Source organism: Rhinatrema bivittatum, chromosome 7 (assembly GCF_901001135.1).
Source record: "Rhinatrema bivittatum chromosome 7, aRhiBiv1.1, whole genome shotgun sequence".
Taxonomy (NCBI): Eukaryota; Metazoa; Chordata; class Amphibia; order Gymnophiona; family Rhinatrematidae; genus Rhinatrema; species Rhinatrema bivittatum.
In genome coordinates, this window is record NC_042621.1 from 125,835,868 (window position 1) to 125,862,137 (window position 26,270).

General features: G+C 43.3%; 1 protein-coding gene across 7 annotated transcripts in view; it reads right to left on the reverse strand.

Annotated features, from left to right (window-relative positions):
* LOC115095437 (inverted formin-2-like) overlaps positions 1-26,270 on the reverse strand; it is a 116,559-nt gene that overhangs the window by 55,269 nt on the left and 35,020 nt on the right. For all 7 annotated transcript variants that reach the window (XM_029609074.1, XM_029609071.1, XM_029609076.1 and 4 more), the window contains 4 exons: positions 16,349-16,451; positions 16,159-16,244; positions 14,838-14,938; positions 3,224-3,294 (listed from right to left, as the gene is read on the reverse strand). In XM_029609074.1, the coding sequence (XP_029464934.1) occupies positions 3,224-3,294; positions 14,838-14,938; positions 16,159-16,244; positions 16,349-16,451 (361 nt within the window). The remainder of the gene's footprint in view (positions 1-3,223; positions 3,295-14,837; positions 14,939-16,158; positions 16,245-16,348; positions 16,452-26,270) is intronic.

Consider the following 26,270-nt stretch of genomic DNA (forward strand, 5'->3'; position numbering starts at 1 on the left):
TTTAGTCCTGGGACATTGGGTTCCATCATGACAGTAGGGAATGCTATAGTGGTCGCATGTGGGCCCTTGCCCATGATACGACTTCTAGGGTTGATGTCATGAGTCAGAGGACTTTGAGGTAGTCCCATACCATGGGGTGAACGCGGTTCAACAGTTTTCTTAGCTGGTCCATCAATTTCCTTCTCCTTTTAATAGGAAGGATGACCTTGTCCTGTTGGTTGTGGAACTGGATTTCCAGATATTCTAGTGATTGGGAGGGCAGCAGACAGCTCTTGGTTGTATTGACGACCCACCCAAGGTTTTGCAGTAGGTTCTTGACTCTGGAGTTTGCCTGATGGCTTTCTTCTGGAGATTTTGCTCTGATCAGCCAATCGTCCAGGTACGGGTGTACGAGGATTCCTTCTTTCCTCAGTGTCGCTGCCACTACCACCATGATTTTGGTGAACGTCAGAGGGGCAGCGCTCGGAAGTGGTAGTGGTGTTCCATGATCGTGAAGTGTAGAAAGCGCTGGTGGTCATGATGAACCGGGATGTGCAGATAGGCTTCTGACAGATCCAGGGAGGTCAGAAATTCTCCCGGCTGTACTGCCCTTATGACCGAACGTAGGGTTTCCATGCAGAAGTGTGGTACCCTCAGGTAGCAGTTGACAGACTTTAGGTCCAGGATGGTCCGGAAGTTCCCTCTTTCTTGGGGACAATAAAATAGATGGAATGGTGCCCAGTATTTTGTTGGTGCTTGGGAGAGCAATTTTGTCAGTGTGGTTTCCACTGCCATCCTCTTGGAGGGGGAGTGGCAAGGGGATTTCACAAATTTGTCTGGAGGGATGCTGTGGAAGTCCAGATAGTATCCCTCTCGAATGATGGTTAGGAACACTTGTCTGACGTTATCTCGACCCATCTTCAGTAGAATAGGGCAAGCCTGCCCCCTATGGCTTCTTCCTGTGGATGGGTCTGTTGATTCTCATTGTGGGGTGCGGCTGGGGCCTGGTCCTGAGCCAGCTCCCCTCTTGTTGTGTTTGCTCTGAAAGGACTGGCCCCTGCCTGCGGGCAAGGCGCTTGGTATGTATTCTTGTACGGTCTAAAGCGCTGTGATTCTCTGCCCTTGGATGTTCGGGGAGAGGGACGATGACTTCTTTTGTTCTTGTTCTCCAGTAGCTGAGGTACTGGGGATTCACCCCATTTGTCGGCTAACTTCTCCAGTTCGCTTCCGAACAGGAGGGCTCCTTTAAAGGGCATTCTCGTGAGCTTAGTTTTGGAGGTCGCATTGGCTGACCAGCTTCGGAGCCAGAGTTGCCTTCTGGCTGCCACAATGGATGAGACACCCCTGGCTGAGGTGAGCACCATGTCAGACGTCGCATCCATGAGGAAGGATATTGCTGGTTCTAATGTTTGACGGGCGTGGTAGAGTTCCTGGTGAGTGATAAGCAGGCACGTGTCACCACGGCAAAGCAGGCAGCAATCTGTAGTGACATAGCTGCTGCATCAAATGACTGTTTAAGGATGGATTCCTGACGTCTGTCCTGGGCATCCTTGGAGTGCCGATCCTCCTTCTACTGGAATGCTAGTGCACTTTGTGACAGCGTAGACCATGGCGTCCACTTTGGGAAACACCAGGAGTTCTTTGGCTGAGGGATCCAGTGGATATAGGGCTTCTAGGGCCCATCCTCCTTTGAAACTGGCCTCCGGTGCATTCCATTCCTGGTTCCCCCAGGGCCGCCTCGCACTGTAGGCACAGCGTAGAGTCCTCCTCGTGTTGCGCAGCTCTTAGGCGGCAGGCTGGGCAGAGGACTTGTGTCTTGGCTTTCTTGGCCGGTGGTGCCATGGTTTGGACGCGTAGGGTCGTTCAAGACTGGTCTGTGTGTTTATATGCGCGCACCGGGTGGCTTAGATATGTGCTCCGGGGGCATTGAAGATGCGCGTGCAAACTGCGAAGATATGCATGTAGGCCGCTATGTGCACTTATGGAGATGCGCGCGCCGCTGTGCACACAGCGCCATTGGGCATGCCGCTATGCGCCTGGCTCCCTAGTGCGCGTCACTGTGCGCCCAGCACAGATGCATGCGCTGCTATGCGCGCAAGTAGGTTATGCCCCGGCTCACCGCTGTAACCATGGCTCAGTTAAACGGACACCCTTCGGCGATTGAGGGGGGGAAATGGCGCCGATGACCACGCGGGCAAGATGGCGACCCCCCAGGAGGGTCTCCACATGGGGGGACCCTTGTACCAGATCGGTGTCTAGCCCGTACGGGGCTGATCAACCCAATAGGACAGGTGCCGGCTAGCTATCTGTGCGGCTATCCGAGCCTCGGAGACCGGAGACTTTAAGAAAGTTTTCTACCTTACCTTGTCTCGGCGATTCCCGATCTAGGGCCGGGCAGTTTCCCGCTGCGGGAGGAGAGGGAAAAGTACCTTCACCACCGCGCTCGGTATTGCACCTGCTGCCTCTCAGCCACTCCCTTTCCTGGGGGCTAAGTCCACACCGGGAACCGGCTACCGAACAGAGGCTTACCTCTGAGGGATCTCGAAAATCACCTCAGGAATTCTCGACTGGGGGAGGGACCCTTAGGTATCACTGCAGGAGAGCGGGCTCATCTGTAATGGTAAGATTATTTCTTCTTTGGTTTGGATTTTCTAACGCTTTGCAAGTGTGTGTACAGTCCCAAACTGCTATGGATACGGAGAAATACTGAAGAGCTTCCTGCACGGATATATGTAGTGCTGATGTCAGATTGAAATCTGACTCCCTCTCCAACTGCTATCAGGAGCACACTCTACCCATTGGTCCTGAGTCCATCTGCTACACACTAGGAAAGTGATCTTATAACAATTAAATCTGAATGCTTTGTTTTAGTTTTAAGTGCAAAAACTGTTCCCACAGAAGTCCACAAAACTATGTAGACGCAGCAGTAATCACTGGAGAAGAATCTACATTCCTGCTTGAGGGCTCCCGTAGTTCTAAGAAGTACAACAAAATCTGGGTAAATCAATCCTAGAAAGCCGGTTTCTGGGAGGAGCCAAGAACAATCACATTGTATTTATGGTTATTCTTACTACGCAGTGCAAACGTTTATCCAGGTAACTGACAATTGTTTTGAATATTCATTTTTACAATTGCCAAAAAATGCTCTTTACCTTCAGACCACCAAAAATTACTGTGAATGAAGTCAAGACCAAAACAGACATTGTAAAATTATAGGGTCAGCATAAGTAGACAGCTTACGTACATAATTCAGAAAGTTTCCAAGTTTGAGAATCATTCTACAGAAGACTGGCAGCCTGCGACTAGCAAGAAGACCTACAATAAACCAGAAGACAGTATAAATGAGCTTACAAGCACCTCCCCTTCGGCACAGATTTTTAAAGCGTGCTGTTACCACCATTAAAATCTAATTACATCTATTCTGAATGGCTTCTCAACCCAGTCTGAAACACACCTACATGCCGATGTAATATCATGCACTCAGGGTAGCGCACAGATTAACCAATGGTTGGATGCGCGTCAATAACCCCTGATGCAATAAGGGGATCAGCGCATCCAAAATAGCGCTCATCACATGTAAATACCATGTTGATGAGGCTATTAGCTAATACCCGCAATATATTTAAAAAAAACCCACACACCCCACCATGAGCCAGATGTGCATGTTTTAACCCTCAAAAATTAAACACCAATCCTGGAGCTGGCGTTGTCTTGAGGTGCCCCAAGGCCTGAACTGAAGAGCAGAAAATACAGTTTTCTGCTTTTCAGGAACCACAGAAAGCAGCAACACCACTAACAGTCTTGACCGCAGTCAGGTTAGGAAAATGGACACTCAATTTAAGATCATCCATTTTCCTAACTCGTGCACAGCCACATCTCCTGGGCATATAATGCCATGGACATGCTAGAAAAGCACAATTTATCACTAGCATGACCTTTTTAATGTGGAGTCTCATTTGTCTAATGCATTGAGCACCCAAAAGAGGTGAATGTGTGTGTGGTAAAAAAAAGAAGGAAAAATGGGTGCCCAGTTTGGACGCAATGTTTTTATGCACTCTAATGTATTGGCCTTCTAGTTATCTAGATTTTCAGGATATCCACAACAAACATGCAAGAGATAGATTTGCATATAGTGGAGGCAAAACTATATAAAAAAAAAATCACATGCATATTCATTGCAGATATCCTGAAAACCTGAATAGCAAGGTATATCTATCTAGAGGACTGGGTTGAGAACTGTTGCTCTAAAGACAAAATGTTAAATGGTACAACTCTTAAATTAAGACATTTGCTGAATTAACTCTTATGAAATTATAAGCAGTGGCAGACTCAATGTCTCTTGGTTTTCTAGCTAGTTGCATGATGCTGAACATAAGCTATACAGGAATGTTATTGGTGCAAGCATTGAATACTAGAGTCCTTGATGGCCAATAAACAATACACTCCTGGTACCACACATTCAATACTGGGAGGTTTCAAATGAAACAAGCCTCACATGAATCTTCTTGTGCCAACATAGATAAGTTACTTCATGCCTCGATGCAGTAATCCAACATCTCCCACCCAGCTAACCTCCTGGCTCACCAATCGATCCCCGCCAGCAGCCTATCGGCACGCCGACCAATCCCCTACCAGAGGCAGATCAGACAGCGTCCTGCCATCGCCTGGCCTGCCAGCTCACCTACAGCAGCCTGTCTGCTGGCTGACTGCTCCTTACAACTAAGCCGACCCATAAAATTAATCCAGCAATGCAAGTAAGAGACTTACATTTTCATTGATTTAAACCCCTATCAATGAAAGGGCATATCAGAAAATCAGTTATAACAAGTTGTGGCTACTAAGCTGCTCGAAACCATTACTAACTGCTACAGACTTCGAAAATATTAGTGTTTGTAAAACAGTTCTGAACCTGGACTACTGCAATTCCTTGCTCCTAGGTTTCCCTGCATGTCACATAAAACTTCTGCAACTTCTCCAAAATGCAGCAAGATTATCATCTGGCACCAGAAAATATGACCACATCACTCCTACATTGAAAGCTCTACACTGGCTACCAATACAATCAAGAACCCAGTATAAAGCATTAATGATTATATTCAATAACATTAACCTAAATAATGATCTTCTTGGGATGTCACTTAACAGCACAAACCTCAATGAACTCAGAGATCACAAAATAAATGGTCTCCTCTCAATCCCAACATTACAAACCTCTCACATGTTGCAAACAAGAGGAAAAAAAAAAAAAGAAAGAGTGCTGTCTATAGTGGGTCCTGAACTTAAGAATTACAACAGACAAAAAGAAATTCAAACAGGACCTGAAAACATGGTTGTTCCAAAATGCATATAACAAACTGTCTGATTACACAATCTCATAATAAAATAAGCTTTCCAATTTCTCAAAGCCATAATATCTAAAACAACAAAATCCAATAGAATGATCCCCACAAAAATTAGTGATGAAACCTATTGTAGGAATTGACTTTACCTTCTCCTACACTTATTTCCTGTGAACCATGCCTTGGTTTTTTTCCCTTTCTCTGGTCACTTATAATTGTGAATGTTTACGCTGTAAACCGTTGTGATCTAGTAATTCTGCGATGGTATATAAAACCTCTAAGTAAAATACCAAAAAAAAGTTTTACTCCTTGTGCTTTCAACAAGGTAGGAATAATTGCTTTCCAGTTTAAAAAGCTTGCAAAGCTTAACTGTCTGCCTAATGAGTGTATTTAACCGATAATGCCTTTTCAACAGCTGCTCATTGTGCTGTTTTGTATTTTTCAAAGTGGTAAAGTTGAAAAATTGTCTCACTTTTTCATTACCCAGTTTGGATCTTCGAATTACCTCGTTCTGTTCCAATTAAAATGGGAACATTTTGCTTTAGTTTCTCAAATTGAGATATCCAACGTTAGGGCAATGAATGCATCTTTCTTTTTTAAATCCCTGTTTAAACAAAGGTGCTTAATGAAACTTTGTCCACAATTACCAGCAATACTAAAAGGCCTCTGTAAGACCACTATTAAAAAACCTGGCATGGAGTCATCTGATTTGCTAAATCATCCTTAGAAACCTCCACAAACTGAAGGATCTCAAGCATCTTGTGCCTGGCATCCTCCTCGGCCAACAGCTGGAATTGGATTGGCTGTAATCACCCTCAAAAAACCTTTGAAGGTTAAATCCTCAGGTGGAAACCACCTTCGCTCCTGTGAAGGAGAAGGGTCTGACAAGAGATCATCCGAGTTATCTGAGGAAGACCCAGTCTGGTCATCCCCCCAGGGGTCATAGGGACGTTCATCCTCACTGCATGTCACAGGGGATGGGGCCCTAGGTGCTCTGCCAACATCCAGAGATACAGGCACCGATGGAACTGGGGGGGGGGGGGGGGGGGGGCTATAGGTCTCTGCGATCCCACTGGCCTCTGTGGAGCTTCCTCCCCTGAGGAATCAGCAATGACCACCATATTGCTAGGAGGCGGCCCCGGTGCCAGCTGGGTCAGTTAGGGACTGTTGAGCATATTGAGTTTCTCCAGAAGCAGTACGAGAACGGGCTGTACTGGCTCTTGTTCCATTGGTGCCACAGGACTGTGGTCCTGCAGTGCCTGCTCTGCCAGCTGGACCAGACACTCCAGCTCCTTCTCAAATATTGCTGATGCCAACGCCAACTGGGAGGAAGGAGGGGTGGCCAAATCTTCTTCAGACTCATGAAGAGGGATCTGCGACTGCACCAGAACTGATGGAGACCATTGCAGACTCCAGGCCTCGATGGAGAACTGGTGCTCCTCACCACAGGGTTGCTTCAGGGGCATCATGGAAAAAGCTAGTGCATCCTTATACATCAATAGGGACCAGTGCCAATGCTTCTTGATCTTTCCACGATGCTTGGCCTGGTCTTTCCCTGGTGCAGAGGTTGAGGACTATGAACTTATCCTCGATTGGGAATAGATCAACAGTGATCAGTCTCAGGCACCCCTATCCACCAGTGATCTCAATGGAAGAGACAGCCCCACTGATGTTATTTATTTAAGAGCTTTTATATACCGATGTTCATGTACTGGTACATATCACATCTGTTTACATAGAACCAAAGTTGGAAATTACATCGAACAAGAGGGTACAAATAACAGGTCTAACATCGTGAGAACTTATTGATAACGCTGAGAACTTATAGATAGAGCTGAGGACAACTTAGAATTTAAAATTTAAAGTTAATACAAATAACAGATAAATAAAACACCATGTTGTTAAAATAAAATAAAAACAGTCAACAGAGTCGGAATTACACCGACTTAATAAGCATGGGTGCAGATTGACGTTGATTGACGCAGATTGATGTTGATGGAGAGGTGTCCATCACTGCAGCTCTGATCAACTTAGATGCCAATGCAGACGTCAATGGGTCAGACTTTGTCGACCCGAAGAGGTGCTCCATCTTGTCAAATCAAAGCAGTCATCCCTTTGGGGTTAGCTGGTCGCACAAGCAGCAACCCCAGATGTCATGCGATACCCCCAGGCAGAGGATGCAAACTTCATGCTGATCGGTGATAGACATGGGCCACAGGCACTGGGGGCATCGGCAAAAACCGGACATGACGAAGCAAAGTACCAAAGAATGGAAAGGTGGCGGCAGGCGAAGATCAGTGGGCACCACCACAGTAAAAGTTGACCACGAAAGGAAATTTACCTGAAGACAGAGGGACCCAGTGACGTAACAGAAAAAAAATCATGAAAAAGTAGGTTTTCCACTAAGCCAAAAGTCCAAAGTTTTTAAGATCTTAAATAGACTGCGAGGTTCACAGCTCCATGGAAAAGAGACTAAAGAGGGACCCTGCATGGTATAGGTATAGTTTTCCTTATCGGATTCCATCTGATATCCATGTGAGGACTATCATCCTGCTTGTCCTTGGAGAAAAATGCTTCCTTCCTAAGCAGTCAGCAATATAATTACTTTTCCCCTGTTTGATCTATGCCAGATAGATGCAGCTAGTATGGTTTGTAATGCGTATATCTAGAATTACACCAGTAGGTGAGAATTTCTATAGCTAGTAGTACATTTCAGCAGCAGAGACAGATCCCAGAAACTGTGCAAGCTTTCACTGTGATAACTGATAAGTATCTGCTTTGCAGAGCATTCACATGGATGTGTCTTTAAATATGATAAAAATAAAGTTAACAATGACATGAAAAAAAAAAAAAAACCACTTCTTGTTAAGAAAAGTGTACAATAATAGAATTCCCCATACTTATTGAAAGTGATTATTCCCTTGTGGGCCACTACCAGATATATAGTGAATACACTAATACATTTGAAGGACCCTAATTAGACACATTCCTACTCCCATAGCAACCTAAAACATAAGTAGGAACTGAACAAATTTGAGATGAAGGCAGCAGTCCAGCAGCAAGAGGTGGGCCTCCCAGTCTTTTGCATCAAGTGTCACATGTATGATTTTTTACCCACCGGTGAGAAGTTGTACATGTGCATCCGATGCAAAGACCTCCCTGTCTCTCAGAGAACGAGCCCAATCTCTGGAGGCTAGCGTGGCAGACCTGGAGGAGCTGAGGCAGACAGAGGTATATAGATGAGACCTTCAGGGACATAGTAGCAAAAGTCTCAACTACAGACTGGCAGCCTTGGTGCTGCCTTGGAGTAAGGTCTCATGATCAGAAAGCATCAACCTGGTAAAGCAGGAAAGGATCCTGTAGAAAGGACCTGCTCTCCAGGTGGTGAATTGTCCTCTTCTACAGAGGATGAGTCTCCCAGGGCTACTGCCCAAGAGGGAAGGGTTAGGTTGGCCATCATAGATAGTGATTTGATTATGAATGTTGACAGCTGGGTGGCTGGTGGGCATGAGGATCGCCTGGTAACATGCCTACTTTGTGCGAAGGTAGCGGACCTCATGCGTCACCTAGATAGGATTTTAGACCGTGCTGGGGAGGAGTCGGCTGTCATGGTACATGTGGGCACCAATGACAAGAAAATGTGGGAAGGAGGTTCTGGAAGCCACATTTAGGTTCTTAGGTAGAAAGCTGAAAGCCAGAACCTCCAGGGTAGCATTCTCTGAAATGTCCCCTGTTCCACACGCAGGTCCCCAGAGGCAGATAGAGCTCCGGAATCTCAATGCATGGTTGAGGCAATGATGCAAGGAAGAGGGATTCCATTTTGTAAGGAACTGGGAACCTGGGAGCCTTTTCTGAAGGGATGGGCACCATCTTAACCAGGGTGGAATCAAGCTGCTGGTGTTAACCTTTAAAAAAGGAGATTGTTCTAATTTAAAAGCTGCTCTAAAGGGAAAGCAGACCATCGCTCAGCAGCGCATGGTTCGGAGAGAGGCATCTTCAAAGGATACTAATGATGCATTAGAATTAGGGCATCCCAACAGAGAGGATCCAATAATAAGGAAAGTAGCCCAAGTGCCTATAATTAAAAAAAACTCACCTGAGCTAAAAGATTCCAATTTATCCCTATCAATTAAAAAGCAAAATGAAAAATACAAACAAAAACACACACATTGAAATGTTTGTATGCTAATGCCAGAAGTCTAAGTAGTAAGATGGGAGAATTAGAATGTATGAATGAATGACAGATTTAACTGGCATCTCAGAGACATGGTGAAAGGAGGATAACCAATGGGATAGTGCTATACCTTAAGTCGACTTAGAAAATAGCCACTGCGATTACTAGCAACAGTAGCAACAGTTTTTGGGTACTTGCCAGGTACTTGTAGCCTGGATTGGCCATGTTGGAAACAGGATGCTGGGCTTGATGGACCCTTGGTCTGACCCAGTATGGCAATTTATGTTCTTATAGTATTTATAAACATAAAAAAATATACAAAAGTCCACCATATTCAGAGCAGGAGGGCCACTACACAAAGAAAATCTGAAGAAAAAGAAAAAAAAAAAAAGAAAAAGCAGGAACTAAACTGGGTTAGCTCTCTGATTTACAAGTCCATAATAATTTAGAGGTGATTACTAGGGATGGGCAGCCAGAAAGTATTCATTGCATTCAGGATACATATTCGTCAGGGGGCATATATTCGTTGCATTTGTACAATGGCGCTCTGATACATTGATACATGCTTTCGTTTTCCGGTTTCCATTAAAGTCAATGGGGGAAGTATTTGCAGCCTATTTTTGGCTGCAGAATTGGGGTTTTATCATCAATTTTGATGAAACTTCTGGGGAGCAATCATCAGAACAACAAAAGAGCTCCAAGGTACTTAGACTGTGGCAAAGTGGCTCCAAAATGGCATGAATAGCCTAAGGCACTGTAAAGGAGCAAGAGTGCTTTAACAGAGGCACAAAGCAGCAGCAAGAGTGTCAAAAACACACCACAGCTTCAAAAGAGAGCACCGATAACAGATGCATGAACCCTTGAAGGCAGCACGACAGGCAAAGCGGCAAGACAAGTAGCATCGACATCCTACAGCACAATGAAGGGGGAACATAGCAAGCAGAAAGACTAGCACCAACACACTGAGGAACCATGATAGTGGCAAGAACACCACAAGTGAGTCATCTGGTGATTGGCAGCAAGGCAGAGTGGCAGAAAGTTGATAGGGGCAAGACAGGCTGGCAGAGCTGAGGTAGGTCGCTGTGGTGTAGATAAGGGAAAGACAAGGAGGCAAGACAAGACTAGGCTCAGCATGTGGGGGGACTGTCAACTGGGTGTACTGTGCACCCGACCCGTCTTGAAACAGGGACCAGAGAGTCTAACACTAGTGCTAGAACCTGAAACATGATGAACTATGCCTGGGTGGGGTGGAGCATCTGCGGGTGCTGATTTTGGTGGTAGTAGCAAATAGTCAAACAAGAGCCTCGGGGAGAGTTCCCTTTCCTATGAGCAGGAAAGGGCTCCCTAGAATGGGTTCGCCCCTAGAGTGGGGTGTTTCCATTGGTATCCAGTGAGCTCTCGCTGGTCTTTTAAAAGCTGGTGGAGGTAGCTGATATGGTGGAGGTAGCTGATATACAAACGAGAGTTTTCAAGGCCGAGACAGAGGAGGGTGCATGTGAACAGCAGTTCAACATGGGTCAGAGGGTAGATACAGGCTGGCTACACCTGGGGAGAGTTCCCTTTCCTATGAGCAAGAAAGGGCTTTCTTGGAATGGGTTGGCCCCTAGAGTGGAGCACGAGCCTTCAAAGCGTGGAGACCTGGAGCAGGGTCTTACTGTGAGCATGGTTTCACTGTGTTTGCCACAGTCTAAGTACCTTGGAGATCTTTTCTCATTCTGAACATGGGTCAACAGGTACTAAGAGATAGGCTGCAACACCGGGGAGAGTTCCCTTTCTTTGAGCAGAAAAGGGCTCCCTGGAACGGATTGGCCCCCTAGAGTGTATAATTGTACAACTTGTTAGGATTTAAGCATTTGACTTCATAAGCAAGACTGAGGAAGTTCTCTTCTCTGCCCTGAAACTAAAGAAAACTGTTTGTTTTATTTAAGGATCCATGCTGTGAAGGATTACTAGTTTTAATTGCCAGAGATTGAGGTTTCCCTTTGCAATGAGGGTTCAGCCGTTAGGACTGGACATAAGGCCTGGAAGGACAGGCACAGCAATTTTTTTTTAAATTTATTTATATTCCTCTTTTCAAGCTTTTCCAACACTTCATAGTCGATTACACTCAGGTACTGTAGGTATTTCACTATCCCCAGAGGGCTTACAATCTAAGTCAAACCCTTGTAGGTCCATAAGGGCTGGACAGGCAGGCACAGCAATCGAGGACAGAGGTGTATCCCACATAGGAACATAAGGTTTGGATGGACAGGCACAGCAGTTGAGGACAGAGGTCAAGCCCACATATGGAGATAAGTAGTTGCCAGCCCACCAGCATCTGTCTGATGCATGCTAGAATATTGGCTGCGATATGGGCCTGGTCCGTCAGGTGGGTGTGCAGTAAAGCCCAACTCCACCCTGATACTTGTTCAGTAATAGAGCTGCTGGCTGCCCCTGCCTCAGCCAGGTCCCACCAATGTGCTGTCAGGGAGAGGTAAGAGTGTGCAGAATTCATGGCGGTCCAGATATCGCAGGTGAAATGCACTCCCCCCGCTGCCTTAGCTAGCAGCGCTTGTATGCCACTGTGACACTGCTTGAACAGGCTGGGTTTCTGCTAAATGTGGTTCTGGAGGGGACTTTGTAATTTGGAACTACGACCGTCAGAAAATGCTTGAAACCCACATTCTCCACTATCTGCAAGGGCTGGTCAAGGGCAATCATTTCCCCAATGCTCCTGGATAAACTTTTGAGGCTGCCTGCCTCCTATCCCGGGATTGCGTTACTGCACTCCACCCCATTTCCTCCATGGTGGGTTGTCGCTTCTGCCACATGTCAGGGGGTTGCTGGCCTGCCACCTGACTGCTAGAAGGGGATGAGGGCATGGGCTGACTCTGCTGCTTTTGAACCACTTTATGCTGCTTGGAAGGTGCCTTTTTAACTTTAATGGGGGAGTGGCACTAGTGTTTTTTTGAAGTGCCTCCTCTGCCAGTCCCAATCACTCAACTACATCTAGCTTTCCCTGACATTATGGATTTAGTGTCACTGCCTAGTGCCTATCCACTGCCCACTGTCATGGTGCCTTGCTATGCACACACACTCAGCTTGCTTGTAAGCACAAAAGAGAGGCAGACTGGGTACTTGACTGCATAGACCGTCCCAATAATAAAAGTTCAGTCTGTTAAACTACCCACTGCAGCCCAATGCAGAGAGAGAGTGAGTGACTTGAATTAAACAAACTCAGTTTAAAAAGCTGGAATTGTTGGCACACCAGGAAAATGGATGAAAATATAACTCTCCCAACCACAACACCCAAATGGTGTTTGCTTGCAGACTAGCCCACAGGGTGAATGAAAAAAAAAAATGGCACTGCTAGCAGCTTCTCTCCCTGGCACAGCATCTCAGATCACCTAAATAATAAACTGCTTCAAAAAAACACAAACAGGACTAGCTGGCACAGACACTGCAGCCAAATTAAGAATAAAAATCTGTTTTCCTCTTTGCTAACTAGCCAAAATTGCTCTCAGTGCAGCCTCCTTCTACAAAGCCCACCTCCCCATACCACCCCTGCAAAGAAAGTGCGTGGCATGCCTCGTGCTGATGTATATATAGTGCTGGCTGATCAGTAAAATCCTCAGAGCACTGAATGACAGCGTGATTGGCTGCATTCAGTGCATCTTCACAAAATGAAAGGGTCGGACAGGTTGGCATGGGTACCGGAATGCAGGATATGAGCACTGACATTTTGTGAAATCATTCCAAATGGTGGCGAAGAAAAGCACGCGCTGCGCAATGCATTAAATGGATGATAAGTTATATTCGTGGGGAATCGCGATGCGTTTCGCCTCCCCACAAAAAGTGACATATGTTGTGGATCGCCAATACGGTGAAAACTAATGCACACCCCTAGTGATTGCCCAAGAACAAAAATGAAGAAAACAAAGAACAAAATTCATACAGTCTTGGAAGGAGTCTTATCAGAAAGAAAAGCAGTCAATTGAGCAAGTTCAAAAAAAGCCTCACTACACTTTCATACCCCACAGAGGTCCACTAGGTCATTAAATAATGGATCCTTACTAGTTCCATTCCCAAAATGTGCACATTTGAATTCAGTACGAGAGAGAGAATACTCTATCGCTGGACCGCTATTATGGAAGTGTCTTCTACAATACTTACGATTTAAGGCAAATATTAAAGCCTTCAAGAGAGGACTCCAAACATGGCTATTTCAACAAGCCTTTCCTTAAGCATAGTCTTTTAAATCTATTTTAAAATCCTTATTTTACATTAATTTTAGTTTCTTTTATAATTTTAAAATGTGCTAAACATTATAAATACTTTTAATGACCTTATGTATTTCATTCTGTTGATTGTCTTTTATTCAAATGCTTTTAATCGGGCATTTATAAATAAGCTGTACACCAAATGGATATTTGTTTATGAACGTCAATATAGAAAACCAATAAATAAATTTAACATTACGATATTTGACTAAGCATTTAGCAGGATATTTTAAATAAAATATTGCAGCAATCTGTAATACTTGAAATTTCAACAAAAGAAATTGCTTGCATCTCAATTGAGTGGCACGAGCCACATCTGGAAAAAAATATGAGTTTTACAATGATAAAACTTCTCTATGTATGAAAAAGTTTCATAATCCAATTTTTATCCAGGTCCAAAACCAAGCTAACAACCAAAGGGGCAACATTAACCTGGCCTTCTCCCGTGTCTAAGAAGGCGGTAAGATTCCCAGAATCCAAGGGGGTAGATGATTCTATATCCCCTACTAAACCTATAGATTTCTCCATCCAGAGTACAGGTACTTATCACTTGGATTGGCCACTGTTGGAAACAGGATACTGGTCTTGATGGATCCTTGGTCTGACCCACTAAGGCATATCTTATGTACATAAGCACAGGCAACCAGAGGGATAGTTTCCATTGGAATTTAAGACCTCAATCAAGTATTTCTGGAATATTTATTTAGGAGAGTGTGTCAATCTTAGGAAAATTAATTAAACAAAGATTCTCGACTTTAGAAATATTTTCAAGGTTTTCAAGTTTCTTATGAATGGAGGAATTATCTTTTATTAAAGCTGAAACACACGGTTTGCAATTGTTCCACTTTCTGCTTCACTACATCCATTCTTTTTGAATGCTCAACCAAAGATTTCTCTTGAACTATGAGATGCAGGTGTCTTATTTAATATCCTGCCTTTCCATTTCATCTCATGGTGGGCTACAATACACCCTTGCAAATGCCATAATCAAGAGAGGACGCAGACACTTAATGGTCTCCAAACCCACCCACAGCAACATATTACTAACCAAATTCCCTCTCTTATAACCAGGTCTTATGTACTTACTTTCACAGGCTGCAAGTATCAGTTGAGACTGAGGCCGTAGCATTTCCAGTATAACAGGCACCTCTTCACATAACAACATACATTCAGTACGAAGCTGTAAACTAACATAAGAAATCAGAAGAAAGATATACTGCTTTAAGAGCAGCCTCTTAGATTGCGGTGTATGCAGAATGATGTCTTTCCAATCTCTGCTTCTAAAGCCAAACTTGTAGATATCAAAAAAGCCAACGTTATCTAGTTCTTTACACCAATCTAGTACCTAATCCAGACAAATCCTAGATTAATCCAAATGGCTAGTTAAGATATGAATAAGAATGATAATGCAACAGAAATGTCACTGCTGGCAATTGGGGGGCTTTAAGAGACAAGAGAGCCAGATTAATTTTTTTCTTCATTTTACATAGTGAGGAAAATTCTTAAGATTTCATACTACTGCAAGTTCCTGTTATACATTTAAGTAGGATGACACAAGATGCTATACCAGATTATAATATAGTAGGGATGTGAATCGTTTTGACGATTTAAAACAATCGTCAGATATATTTTAAATCGTCAAAAATCGTTAGAGCCACGATACAATAACAATTCCCCCGATTTATAGTCAAAAAATTGTAAATCGGGGGAGGGGGAGGGTGTGAAAACCAGCACACCAAAACCCCCCTAAAACCCACCCTGACCCTTTAAAACAAATCCCCCACCCTCCTGAACCCCCCAAAATGTTTTAAATTACCTGGGGTCCAGTGGGGGGGTCCCAGCACGATCTCCCATGATCTCCCACTCTTGAGCCATGGCTACGTTAATAGAAATGGCGCCGGTGGCCCTTTGCCCTTACCATATGACAGGGCAAAGGTAGCGCCGGCGCCATTTTGGTTCCTGTCACCCGACGTCACGAGTGCAGGAGATCGCTCCCGGACCCCCGCTGGACCCCCAGGGACTTTTGGCCAGCTTGGGGGGGCCTCCTGACCCCCACAAGACTTGCCAAATGTCCAGCGGGGGTCCGGGAGCGACCTCCTGCACTCGCGCTGTATTGCCAATATTCAAAATGGCGCCGGCGCTACCTTTGCCCTCACTATGTCATATGACCCATTGTTTTGTTGTGCCGGTTTTCCCGCCCTCCCCCGATTTACGATTAAAAAAAAAAAAAAAAAAAATACATGATGATCAGATTTCCCTCCCCCCCCAGCCAAAATCGATCGTTAAGACGATCGATCACACAATTCACATCCCTATAATATAGTGCTTTCTTTTAAAGAGACACAAAAATAAACCCTTGTACAATAAGAGGCAAGGCCACGTTGAAGATTAGTAATTTCTCACTTACCCTGGAATCTCAAGAAGGAGCAGGCAGAACTGATCTATATTTGCCAATTTATCTTTTTCTGCTTGATATGATTTCAGGTTCTCTATCTGATATAGAAAATGTATAAATAAAAAATAGTAAAAACCACCCAAATAACTGTATGCACCATTCAAAACTTATTTTCACAGGGGGAGGAGAACTGACAACTTACTTCATGTTTTTCAGGAAGTATCTTTAACAACTGCTTCAGAATTTCAGTATCAAATTTGCTCACATCTCCTTTTAGAATCATGTCAACTATTTCTTCATTAGAGCTGCATATATATTAAAAAAAAAAAAAAAAAAAAAAGTTATATTCTTAAAGCCTTCCATTATTGAGCATTCTCCCTAGACAGCAACACACATCATACAGTAACTTCAAACAAGTTCATGGATGCATGAAATTTCTTACCCTTCCTGATACAGATGTTCACAACAAAATTCAGACCATGTTAGGACACTAAAGACTCTACCTTTTTGTTGTAAGTTTCTTTAAGTTGGGAAGTTTTTCCATTTATTGCATGATAGTAAGCTTAAGGTTTTCCTTGGAATTTTGAAACTGGAAATTTTTCTGCATGTATTAAAAGAAAAAAAAAGTACCTAAAAGAGTGATATGATTTTCAACTCAGGGGGCATAATGAATGGGAAGTATGCTTCTTAATTTTATAAGCATTTAAAAAGAAAAATTCTTTCCATCTTTGGACAGATGATTGATGACCTTTCAGTGGTGAAAACACTGAACAACATTTAAGTTCAGTATATCCATGGGGTGTTATGATGATCCATCCTTTATAAAATTAAAGGTTTCTCTGTGTAAGGAATATATACTCTGCAAAAGCAATATTAATACGTTTATGTGCAAACTTTTTTTTGTTTCAAATTTTTCCACATCTGCAATTATTTTGGACTATTTCTTCATGATCAAGCCTGAAAGGTATTTACAGTCTTGGCAGTGTGGGAGGAAAGGTGGGGGCAGCAAATCTATGAGTGTTACTTGCCCTTTCTGACCATTTTCTTGGTTGTCCTTGCCACTAGTACAAATAAGAGCTTTACAAAAGACACGCTCTTTGCACTGTACAGTTATGTTACCCTACATACATTTAGAAGAGATGTAGAAATCATTTAAAACTAGATGTGAGTTCTGGGCAGTCCTACATATTACCATGCAAGTATCCTAAAATTTCCAATCTTGGCCAGCTGTAGATGAGCAAGATAGCATTCACATCTCTTGGGGGATGGTGGGGGTAAACAGATGACAGGAAGCCAAGAGTTCCAGCAATTATCCTACAGTGGCATCTAGTTGTCAAAATTTGTGGTGATTGTATACCTGGTTCCAGAGGGATCAACAGTCTGTGGCCCATGAGCCAGGACAGTAGCTAGACAAGATGAAGTGGGAGAAGAGGGGAGGAAAAACCCCCCCAAAAATAGACACTTTTTCCTAGCACTAACATTAAGCTCACAAGTCTATAGTTTCCTGAATCACCCCTGGAACCCTTTTATTAAAAATTGACATTATGTTGGCCACCTCCAATCTTCAGTTACCAGAGTTGATTTTAATGATAATTTGCAGACCTACTATTGATAATCTATAAATTTTATCTGTTATCTTTCAGCACTCTGGTATGTATATCATCTCGTCCAGGTGATTTGCTGCCCTTTTTTTAGTTTGTCAATTTGCCCTTTACATCTTTTAGTTTCACTGAGATTTTTCAGTTCTACTGAATCATCACTTTTAAATCTCTCTTCTGGCATGGGTATCTGCCTTGCATCTTCTTCAGTAAAGACTGAAGCAAAGAATTCATTTGATCTCGCTACTATGGCCTTATCCCTTGATCATCTAATGGTCCAACTGACTCCCTCACAGGCTTTTTGCTTCAAATGTACTTGAAAAGGTTTTTCTTATGAGAGACTTAGTTTTCACAGTAAACTACTGTTCAAATTCTGTCTTTGCTTCTGATTAATGCTTTGCTTTTTTAAATTTCTTAGACATTATAAGAAATATTTATTAAATATCTGAAATTATGGTAAAGTGTATTTTATATAAAACAAATTAAAGTTATAGAAGTGTTTTATTTTTTTTTAAAGAGTTTTATGTACCGTCATTCGGAAACATCAAAATAACGCCATCATAACTGTTTACAAAATAAGGTTACAGGGATAAGGGGGGTTAAACAAGGGATGCAAAGTACAAACTGTTATTAAGCATAGGGGATAACATGTGTAAGGATTTAGTTCAGTTTTTTGTTTCATTTCTTATTTATAAAAACCTAGATGTGATGAATTTCATTTATTTATTCATGAGGTTGGATTGGAAGGCGATGATGTTGTGTTTAAACAATTTTTATTGAGTTATACAACAACAGTACAGATCACAACACCTGGAAGTGAGAGGAACTCTGATCTCACCCCAGAACAGTATCACCAATTAAAAAAAACCTCTACAGCATCCCCCCCACCCAAACCAACCCCCCCCCCTTTTTCATTATAGAAGTGAGTAGGGATGTGAATCGTGTCCTCGATCGTCTTAACGATCGATTTCGGCTGGGAGGGGGAGGGAATCGTATTGTTGCCGTTTGGGGGGGTAAAATATCGTGAAAAATCGTGAAAAATCTAAAAATCTAAAAATCGCAAAACCGGCACATTAAAACCCCCTAAAACCCACCCCCGACCCTTTAAATTAAATCCCCCACCCTCCCGAACCCCCCCCCAAATGAGTTAAATAACCTGCGGGTCCAGCGGCGGTCCGGAACGGCAGCGGTCCGGAACGGGCTCCTGCTCCTGAATCTTGTTGTCTTCAGCCGGCGCCATTTTCCAAAATGGTGCCGAAAAATGGCGGCGGCCATAGACGAACACGATTGGACGGCAGGAGGTCCTTCTGGACCCCCGCTGGACTTTTGGCAAGTCTCGTGGGGGTCAGGAGGCCCCCCACAAGCTGGCCAAAAGTTCCTGGAGGTCCAGCGGGGGTCAGGGAGCAATTTCCCGCCGCAAATCGTTTTCGTACGGAAAATGGCGCCGGCAGGAGATCGACTGCAGGAGGTCGTTCAGCGAGGGTTCCGGCGCCTCGCTGAACAACCTCCTGCAGTCGATCTCCTGCCGGCGCCATTTTCCGTACGAAAACGATTCGCGGCGGGAAATCGCTCCCTGACCCCCGCTGGACCTCCAGGAACTTTTGGCCAGCTTGTGGGGGGCCTCCTGACCCCCACGAGACTTGCCAAAAGTCCAGCGGGGGTCCGGAAGGACCTCCTGCCGTCCAATCGTGTTCGTCTATGGCCGCCGCCATTTTTCGGCGCCATTTTAGAAAATGGCGCCGGCTGAAGACAACAAGATTCAGGAGCAGGAGCCCGTTCCGGACCGCTGCCGTTCCGGACCGCCGCTGGACCCGCAGGTTATTTAACTCATTTGGGGGGGGTTCGGGAGGGTGGGGGATTTAATTTAAAGGGTCGGGGGTGGGTTTTAGGGGGTTTTAGTGTGCCGGCTCACGATTCTAACGATTTATAACGATAAATCGTTAGAATCTCTATTGTATTGTGTTCCATAACGGTTTAAGACGATATTAAAATTATCGGACGATAATTTTAATAGTCCTAAAATGATTCACATCCCTAGAAGTGAGTAAAACTCTAGGTACTACGAAATAGTCCCCCTCTCCCTAGGCAAGGCCATCCCTTACAGAAATAGAAAGAGAAATGAAAATTAATCATTGCGATGATGTTGTGTTGTTCATTGGGTGAGTTGGTATGCTTTGTTGAATAACCATGTTTTTAACTCCTTTTTGAAGGTTTTTAGGTTTTCTTGAGTTCTGAACTTAGACGGTAGGGAGTTCCAAAGTTTTGGGCTACCAAGGGAGATTGCTCTTTTTTGGGTTGAGGTGAGGTGATTTGAGTGTGTTAGTGGTGTTTTTATGAGTCCCTTATTTGCTGATCTAAGGTTTCTGCTTGGGGTATGTAGTTGTATGTAGGGGCTTAGCCAATTTTCTTGCTCTTCATATATAATTTTATGTAGGATGGATAGGACTTTGTATTCAATCCTATATCTTATTGGTAGCTAATGAAGTGAAATAAGTGTTGGGGTGATGTGGTCATGCTTTTTTGCTCCTGTGAGGATTCTTGCAGCTGCGTTCTGCAGGATCTGGAGTGGGCGAATGGTGTTTAGAAGTAAGTTGAGAAGAAGAGAGTTGCAGTAGTCTTTGTTGGAGAAAATTAGCAATTGGAGGACTGATCTGAAGTCATTGTTGGAGAGAAAAGGTTTTAGATGACGGAGTGTAAATAGTTTATGATAACCATCTTTGATTTTTGTTGATATATGGTTTTTGAATGAAAGTTCTGTCAATTATTACTCAGAGGTTGTGAGCATGGTTGATTGGAGATATGATCGAATTTTGGTTCATGACGTTGAGAGGTGGTATTTGAGGAGAGTTGTTCTGTCTAGTAATATTAATTCAGTCTTGTTGAAGATGAGTTTTAGGTTGGCTAGTATTTCCTTTATGCTGTTTAGGTAATTGGCTCTTAATATGTATGTTTCCTCTGGTGATTTTTTTTATTGGGATTAATATTTGAATATCATCAGTATAGATGAAGTGGGTTCGATTCAGATTTGAAAGGAAGTGGCATAATGGGAGCAGATAGATGTTAAAGAGCGTCGCTGAAAGAGCGGATCCTTGGGGAACTCCAGTGTTTAGGTTGATTTTCTTTGAGAGGGAATCATTAAGTAGCACTTGGTAGGATCTTTGTGACAGGTATGAGGAGAACCACTGAAGGGTTGTTTTGTTAGCTCCTATTTCAGATAGACTATTAATCAATATAGAGTGATTTACTGTATCAAAGGCTGCTGATAGGCCAAAGTTACCTTCTAATCCTGCTCGACCTTTGAGTATGAAGTCATTCATTGCAAGTAGTAGGGTTTCAGTGTTCAGTTGCTTTCTGAAGCCAAATTGAGTGGGTAAGGAGGATGTTGTTTTCATCTAGATGGTCAGTGAGCCGAGTGTGGACAACTTTCTCAATGATTTTGGCAATGAATGGGAGGTTTGATATGGGTCTGTAGTTCAGTGGGTTTTCTGGATCTAGATTATTCTTTTTTAGAATGGGTTTGATGATTGCCGATTTTAGGCATTCTGGGTAGTTTCCTTCCATGAGGGAAAGGTTTACAATTTTAGTTAATGTCTTGGTTATTGGTGGTTCGAGATCTTTTATTGTTGTAATGGGTATGGCGTCAATAGGGTGTTTAGCTGGGTTCATTTGGATTTCTTTTTTGTTTCAATTATCTCTTTATTAAGCATTTTCAAAACTTCTATATATAATTTGTTACTCCACAAATCAATAGGTAATCCTCACTTGGAAACATCATTATTTACATAAAACAATCAATACTATAATCCACATTTTCCAAAGTTAGATAATGAGGGGGTCTACTTATAAACAAATAAACTCTTCCATAATTAAACATTATGGGGCGGATTTTAAGAGCCCTGCTCACCTAAATCCGCCCAAATCCGGGCGGATTTAGGCGAGCAGGGCCCTGCGCGCCGGTGAGCCTATTTTACATAGGCCTACCGGCGCGCGCAGAGCCCCGGGACTCACGTAAGTCCTGGGGTTTTCGGAGGGGGGCGTGGCCGCGCCCTCCGGACCCGCCCCCAGGTCGCGTCCCGGCGCGCTAGCGGCCCGCTGGCGCGCGGGGATTTACGCCTCCCTCCGGAAGGCGTAAATCCCCTGACAAGGTAAGGATGGGGTTTAGACAGGGCCGGGCGGGTGGGTTAGGTAGGGCAAAAGAAAGTTCCCTCCGAGGCCGCTCCGATTTCGGAGCGGCCTTGGAGGGAACGGAGGTAGGCTGCGCGGCTCGGCGCGCGCGCCGGCTATACAGAATCCATAGCCTTGCGCGCGCCGATCCAGGATTTTAGCGGATACGCGCGGCTCCACGCGTATCTACTAAAATCCAGCGTACTTTTGCTTGCGCCTGATGCGCCAGCAAAAGTAGGCCAAATCGCGCGGTTTGAAAATCTACCCCTATGTGAAAGGACATTATCTTCCTTTAATTGTAAGGCTTCTCCTAGAATCGGTTCTTGGTTATTATTAGGGATGTGAATTGGGCTTCGGACGATTGAAAATATCTTATATTTTCAAAATTGTCAGAAATCGGGGGCTCCCCCAAAATGATAGGAAAACCCCACGATATTGTTCTTGGGGGTTCTCTTATTGTTTTGGGGGAGGGCAGGAAAAACAACCCCTAAACCCACCCCAACCCTTTAAAACTAATCCCTTAGCTTCCCCCACCCTCCTGACCCCCTCACCCCCCCCCCCCCAAAAAAAAAAAAAAAAAAAAAAAAAAACTTTACACAGGTACCTGGTGGTCCAGTGGGTGTCCCGGGAGCGATTTTCCGCTCCCGGGCCGTCGGCTGCCACTAATCAAAATGGTACTGATGGCCCTTTGCCCATACCATGTGGCCCGTGCCATCTTTAAAAATGGTGCGGGCCATCCAGTGCTATTATGTGACAGGGGCCGGCCGGCCAATGGCACAGATACCCTGTCACATGGTAAGGGCAAAGGGCCATTGGCGCCATTTTGATTAGTGGCAGCCGACGGCCCGGGAGCGGGAGATCGCTCCCGAGACCCCCACTGGACCACCAGATACCTGTAAAAAGTTTTTTTTTGGGGGGGGGGGGGGGGGAAGCTAAGGGATTAGTTTTAAAGGGTCGGGATGGGTTTTTTGTTTATTGGTTCGGGTGCAGACGTTAAACAAAACCTCGATCGGGACAGACGAAAAAAAAAACACGATGTGAATCAGAACCGGCATCCGAACCGATTCAGTTTCACATCTCTAGTTACTATTAGGACGACTTGTCTTTCAGGAAATTTTCTAGATGTAATGGTTCATTGAAACTAAATTTCTTGCCCTGAAAATTTATAAAACATCTTGAAGTATCTCTCAAATAAAATGTTGCTCCAATTTCAAGGGTCTTACTTTTTAGTGCCAATAATTGTCTCCTGTGGACCTGTGTCGTTCTTGAGACATCTGGAAATATAAAAGTTTTTTGGCCACAGAATTGAATATATTTATTCCTGAAAAATTTCTCAAGCATACACTCTTCATCTCTCTCAGCCATAAAGGAAATAAAGAGAGGTGCTCTATCATCGATATCTGTTGATTCCTCTAAAAAAGTAGTAATACCTATTCTGTTTTCTTCACTCACGATATTTTTATTATATCAAGAGGAAAAATAGTATATCTTAGAGATATCTGGAATATCTTTATCCTCATACATTAGAACTTCTTTTAAATATTTAATCAACATCTCTGTCTGAGATAATAACCTAGTCATTGGAAAGTTAATCAGTCTTAGGTTTTTAACTCTTAATAAATTTTCCACATTGAGGTATTATCTCTAATCAATACATTTTCCAAATTTTGCATATTACTAATTTTCCCAGACACTTCATTCATCGTAGATACTACTGCACTCAATATTTTACCTTGCTCCAATATTGATGTTCTATTAACACTTACTAACAAAGAGAGAGAAGAATTAACGAGTCAAATTCATGTCCAACTTTACCAGTACCCTCCACAAATCCGAGAGAGTCACATTGGTGGGGTCCACAGAATTTATCTGAGTATTACCAATGGTTACAACAAGATTTTCCTCTCATGCCTCAACTGAAGAAACTTTGAGACCCAAAGAGGAATGGGATCAACCGACGCTTCTTGCAAATTTTTTGCACTCACGTTAGATGAGTCCTTTTCATCCTGCTGTACTACTCTCGAACTTTTTTGTGGTTGAGGGAGAGTAGGCCCATTGCCTGGACTAAGTGAGGCTTCAGATGAGTCTCGCATACTGTCCATTACAGGTGGTCCCTGCCGACTCATATGGGCGTCCATGGGGCCTATTCTGGTTGTGGCTGGAGAAGATGTAATAAATCTGGCTTTTCTTTTTCACCCCATCAAGTCTTCACTAAAGTCTAGTTTCCCAGTCAAAGCCGGTCTAAGCCACGCGCAGCTTAGGCAGTGCGCCGGCATCACTCTGGTCTTAAACCCGGTCACCTGGTGATGATGTACAGTCTCAGACTCAGCTGATGTTAATTGATGGTTCTTTCGCTACTCACAGCGCGCTATAGATGACAAAATAGCAAGCAATTTCACTTCGCAAGCACTGAACCAGGGCAGCTTGATGTCCTTTCAGCTCCACAACCAGACCCCCTGATCATTTGGATTTCTAAGGAAGATGCTGTTTCAAAGTTGGACCAGGTTTTTGTTTGAATGTTCAGTAAGTTCTGGTCTTGTGAATCATTTTTTAGGTTGTTCTTTATGAGGATTTTGATTTTTTCGTTAAAGAAGTCTGCGAAGTCATTGCTATTGATCTTTGGTGTTGAAAGTTATTGATAGTGAAAAGCCTAACAAAATCATCTTTCGACTATGTTGAATAGCATCTTAGGGTTTTGTTGGTATTTGGTTATTTTTTTGATGTAGAATTCTTTTTTTTGTTTTATGGATGAGTTTTTTTGTATTCGGCTAGTTGTGTTCTGCATGCGTTTAGTAGTGTGGTTGTTTTGTTTTCTCTCCATAATTTCTCTATTTTTCTGAGTTTCCTTTTGGCTGCTCTGATGTTTTTGTTGTACCAGAGATTCTGATTTTTTGGTTCTTTTATAATTTTTATTATTATGGGATTTATCTGCTATTGTTTTTGTTATGGTGATCCAGGAAGATGTTGCGTTTTCTGTGTTTGATAGATCTATATTTGTTAGTTCAGTTTGAAGATTTGCTTGAAGAGTTTCAATGCAGAAAGGTAGACAATAGGAGAAGGATTTGATTTTGTTTTTTCTTGTGGTGTGTTTATAATTTGAAAATAGATTTTTGTGGATGATAGAGTGGTCTGACCATGGTATTTTTATATCTTCGTTTGGTGGTTTGAACAAAAATTGGTATTGATGAAGATTAGGTCTAGTGTATGACCTGCTTTGTGCGTAGGGCCATTGATAATTTGATTGAGACACAGTGATGATAGTAATGAGGAGCAGGCAGGCGAGTAGGGGGTAGAGTGAATGTGTAAGTTGAAGTCACCAAGATTAATTATGGGTTTGTTAATTTGGGCAGGAAAAATTTAATATTATCTAAGTGGTGAGCTGTTTTTTTTTGCGAGTATTGGGGGGGGGGGGGGCAGTATACTAGGCAAATTTTTAAGTGTGGAGAATCAAATAGTGCAATTTCCAGTGGAGAGCAATTACTTGTTGGAATTAGTTTCATCTGTAGGTTTTTTTTTTGTGATGAGCATTAGGCCTCCACTTTTCTTTTTAGGTCTGGGTAAAGAAAACGTTCTAAAGGTGGAGTTGTTGATTTGGTTGATTACTGTGTCTGTGATGGCTATAAAGGCTGGTTTTTCATCTTGGAGAAGGTCATTGATGATTGGTATTTTTTTTTTTTTATTATTGATTGGGCATTAAAGAGTAGGAAAGAAAGCGTTAGATAGATAAAGAGAGATGTGTTGATATTTAAGTTTTGTTTTAGATTTTGTACCTCTTTCATTCCATTTGTTGTCAGTGTTTGGTCCATTTCTGTTGTCCTTGCAGATTGTGGAGGGTTGATGGTTTGCCATTCTTAACGTTCAGAGAAAATCTGGGAGATTATGTACTGCTGGCACTGCAGATTGCACGAAGGGGTGCACAAAGGGGAGAGCCTCTTTGTCGCGCCCCTTCGGTGTGCAACACACAGCACGTGATGCCTGGAGGTGTTGTTGTCTTAGCACTGCAGCGCTGGTGACGTCGGGTTGGGGGGGGGGGGGGGGCATGGCTAGGGATAGAGATCTCCCTCTCTGAGGTCCCAGTAATTTAAAAGGCACTTGCCTTTCTTTATTTATAATTGCTAAGCTTTGGCTGCACATCCAATCTGCATCGGCAGGTTTCAGCCTGAGGCCAGAGCTTTAACCAACTGGTAAGAACAACTTTTTTTTTTTTTTTTTTAAGGCTTGATCAATTTACTCATAAAGTAAAGCATATTTTTACTGATTTCTTTGCATGATTTTGCTGAGTTGCTCTGTCCTTTTAAATATTTATTGTTCCATACTAGCACATTATCTCTTAGGAGCAATGATGTGTTAAACTTATGACAT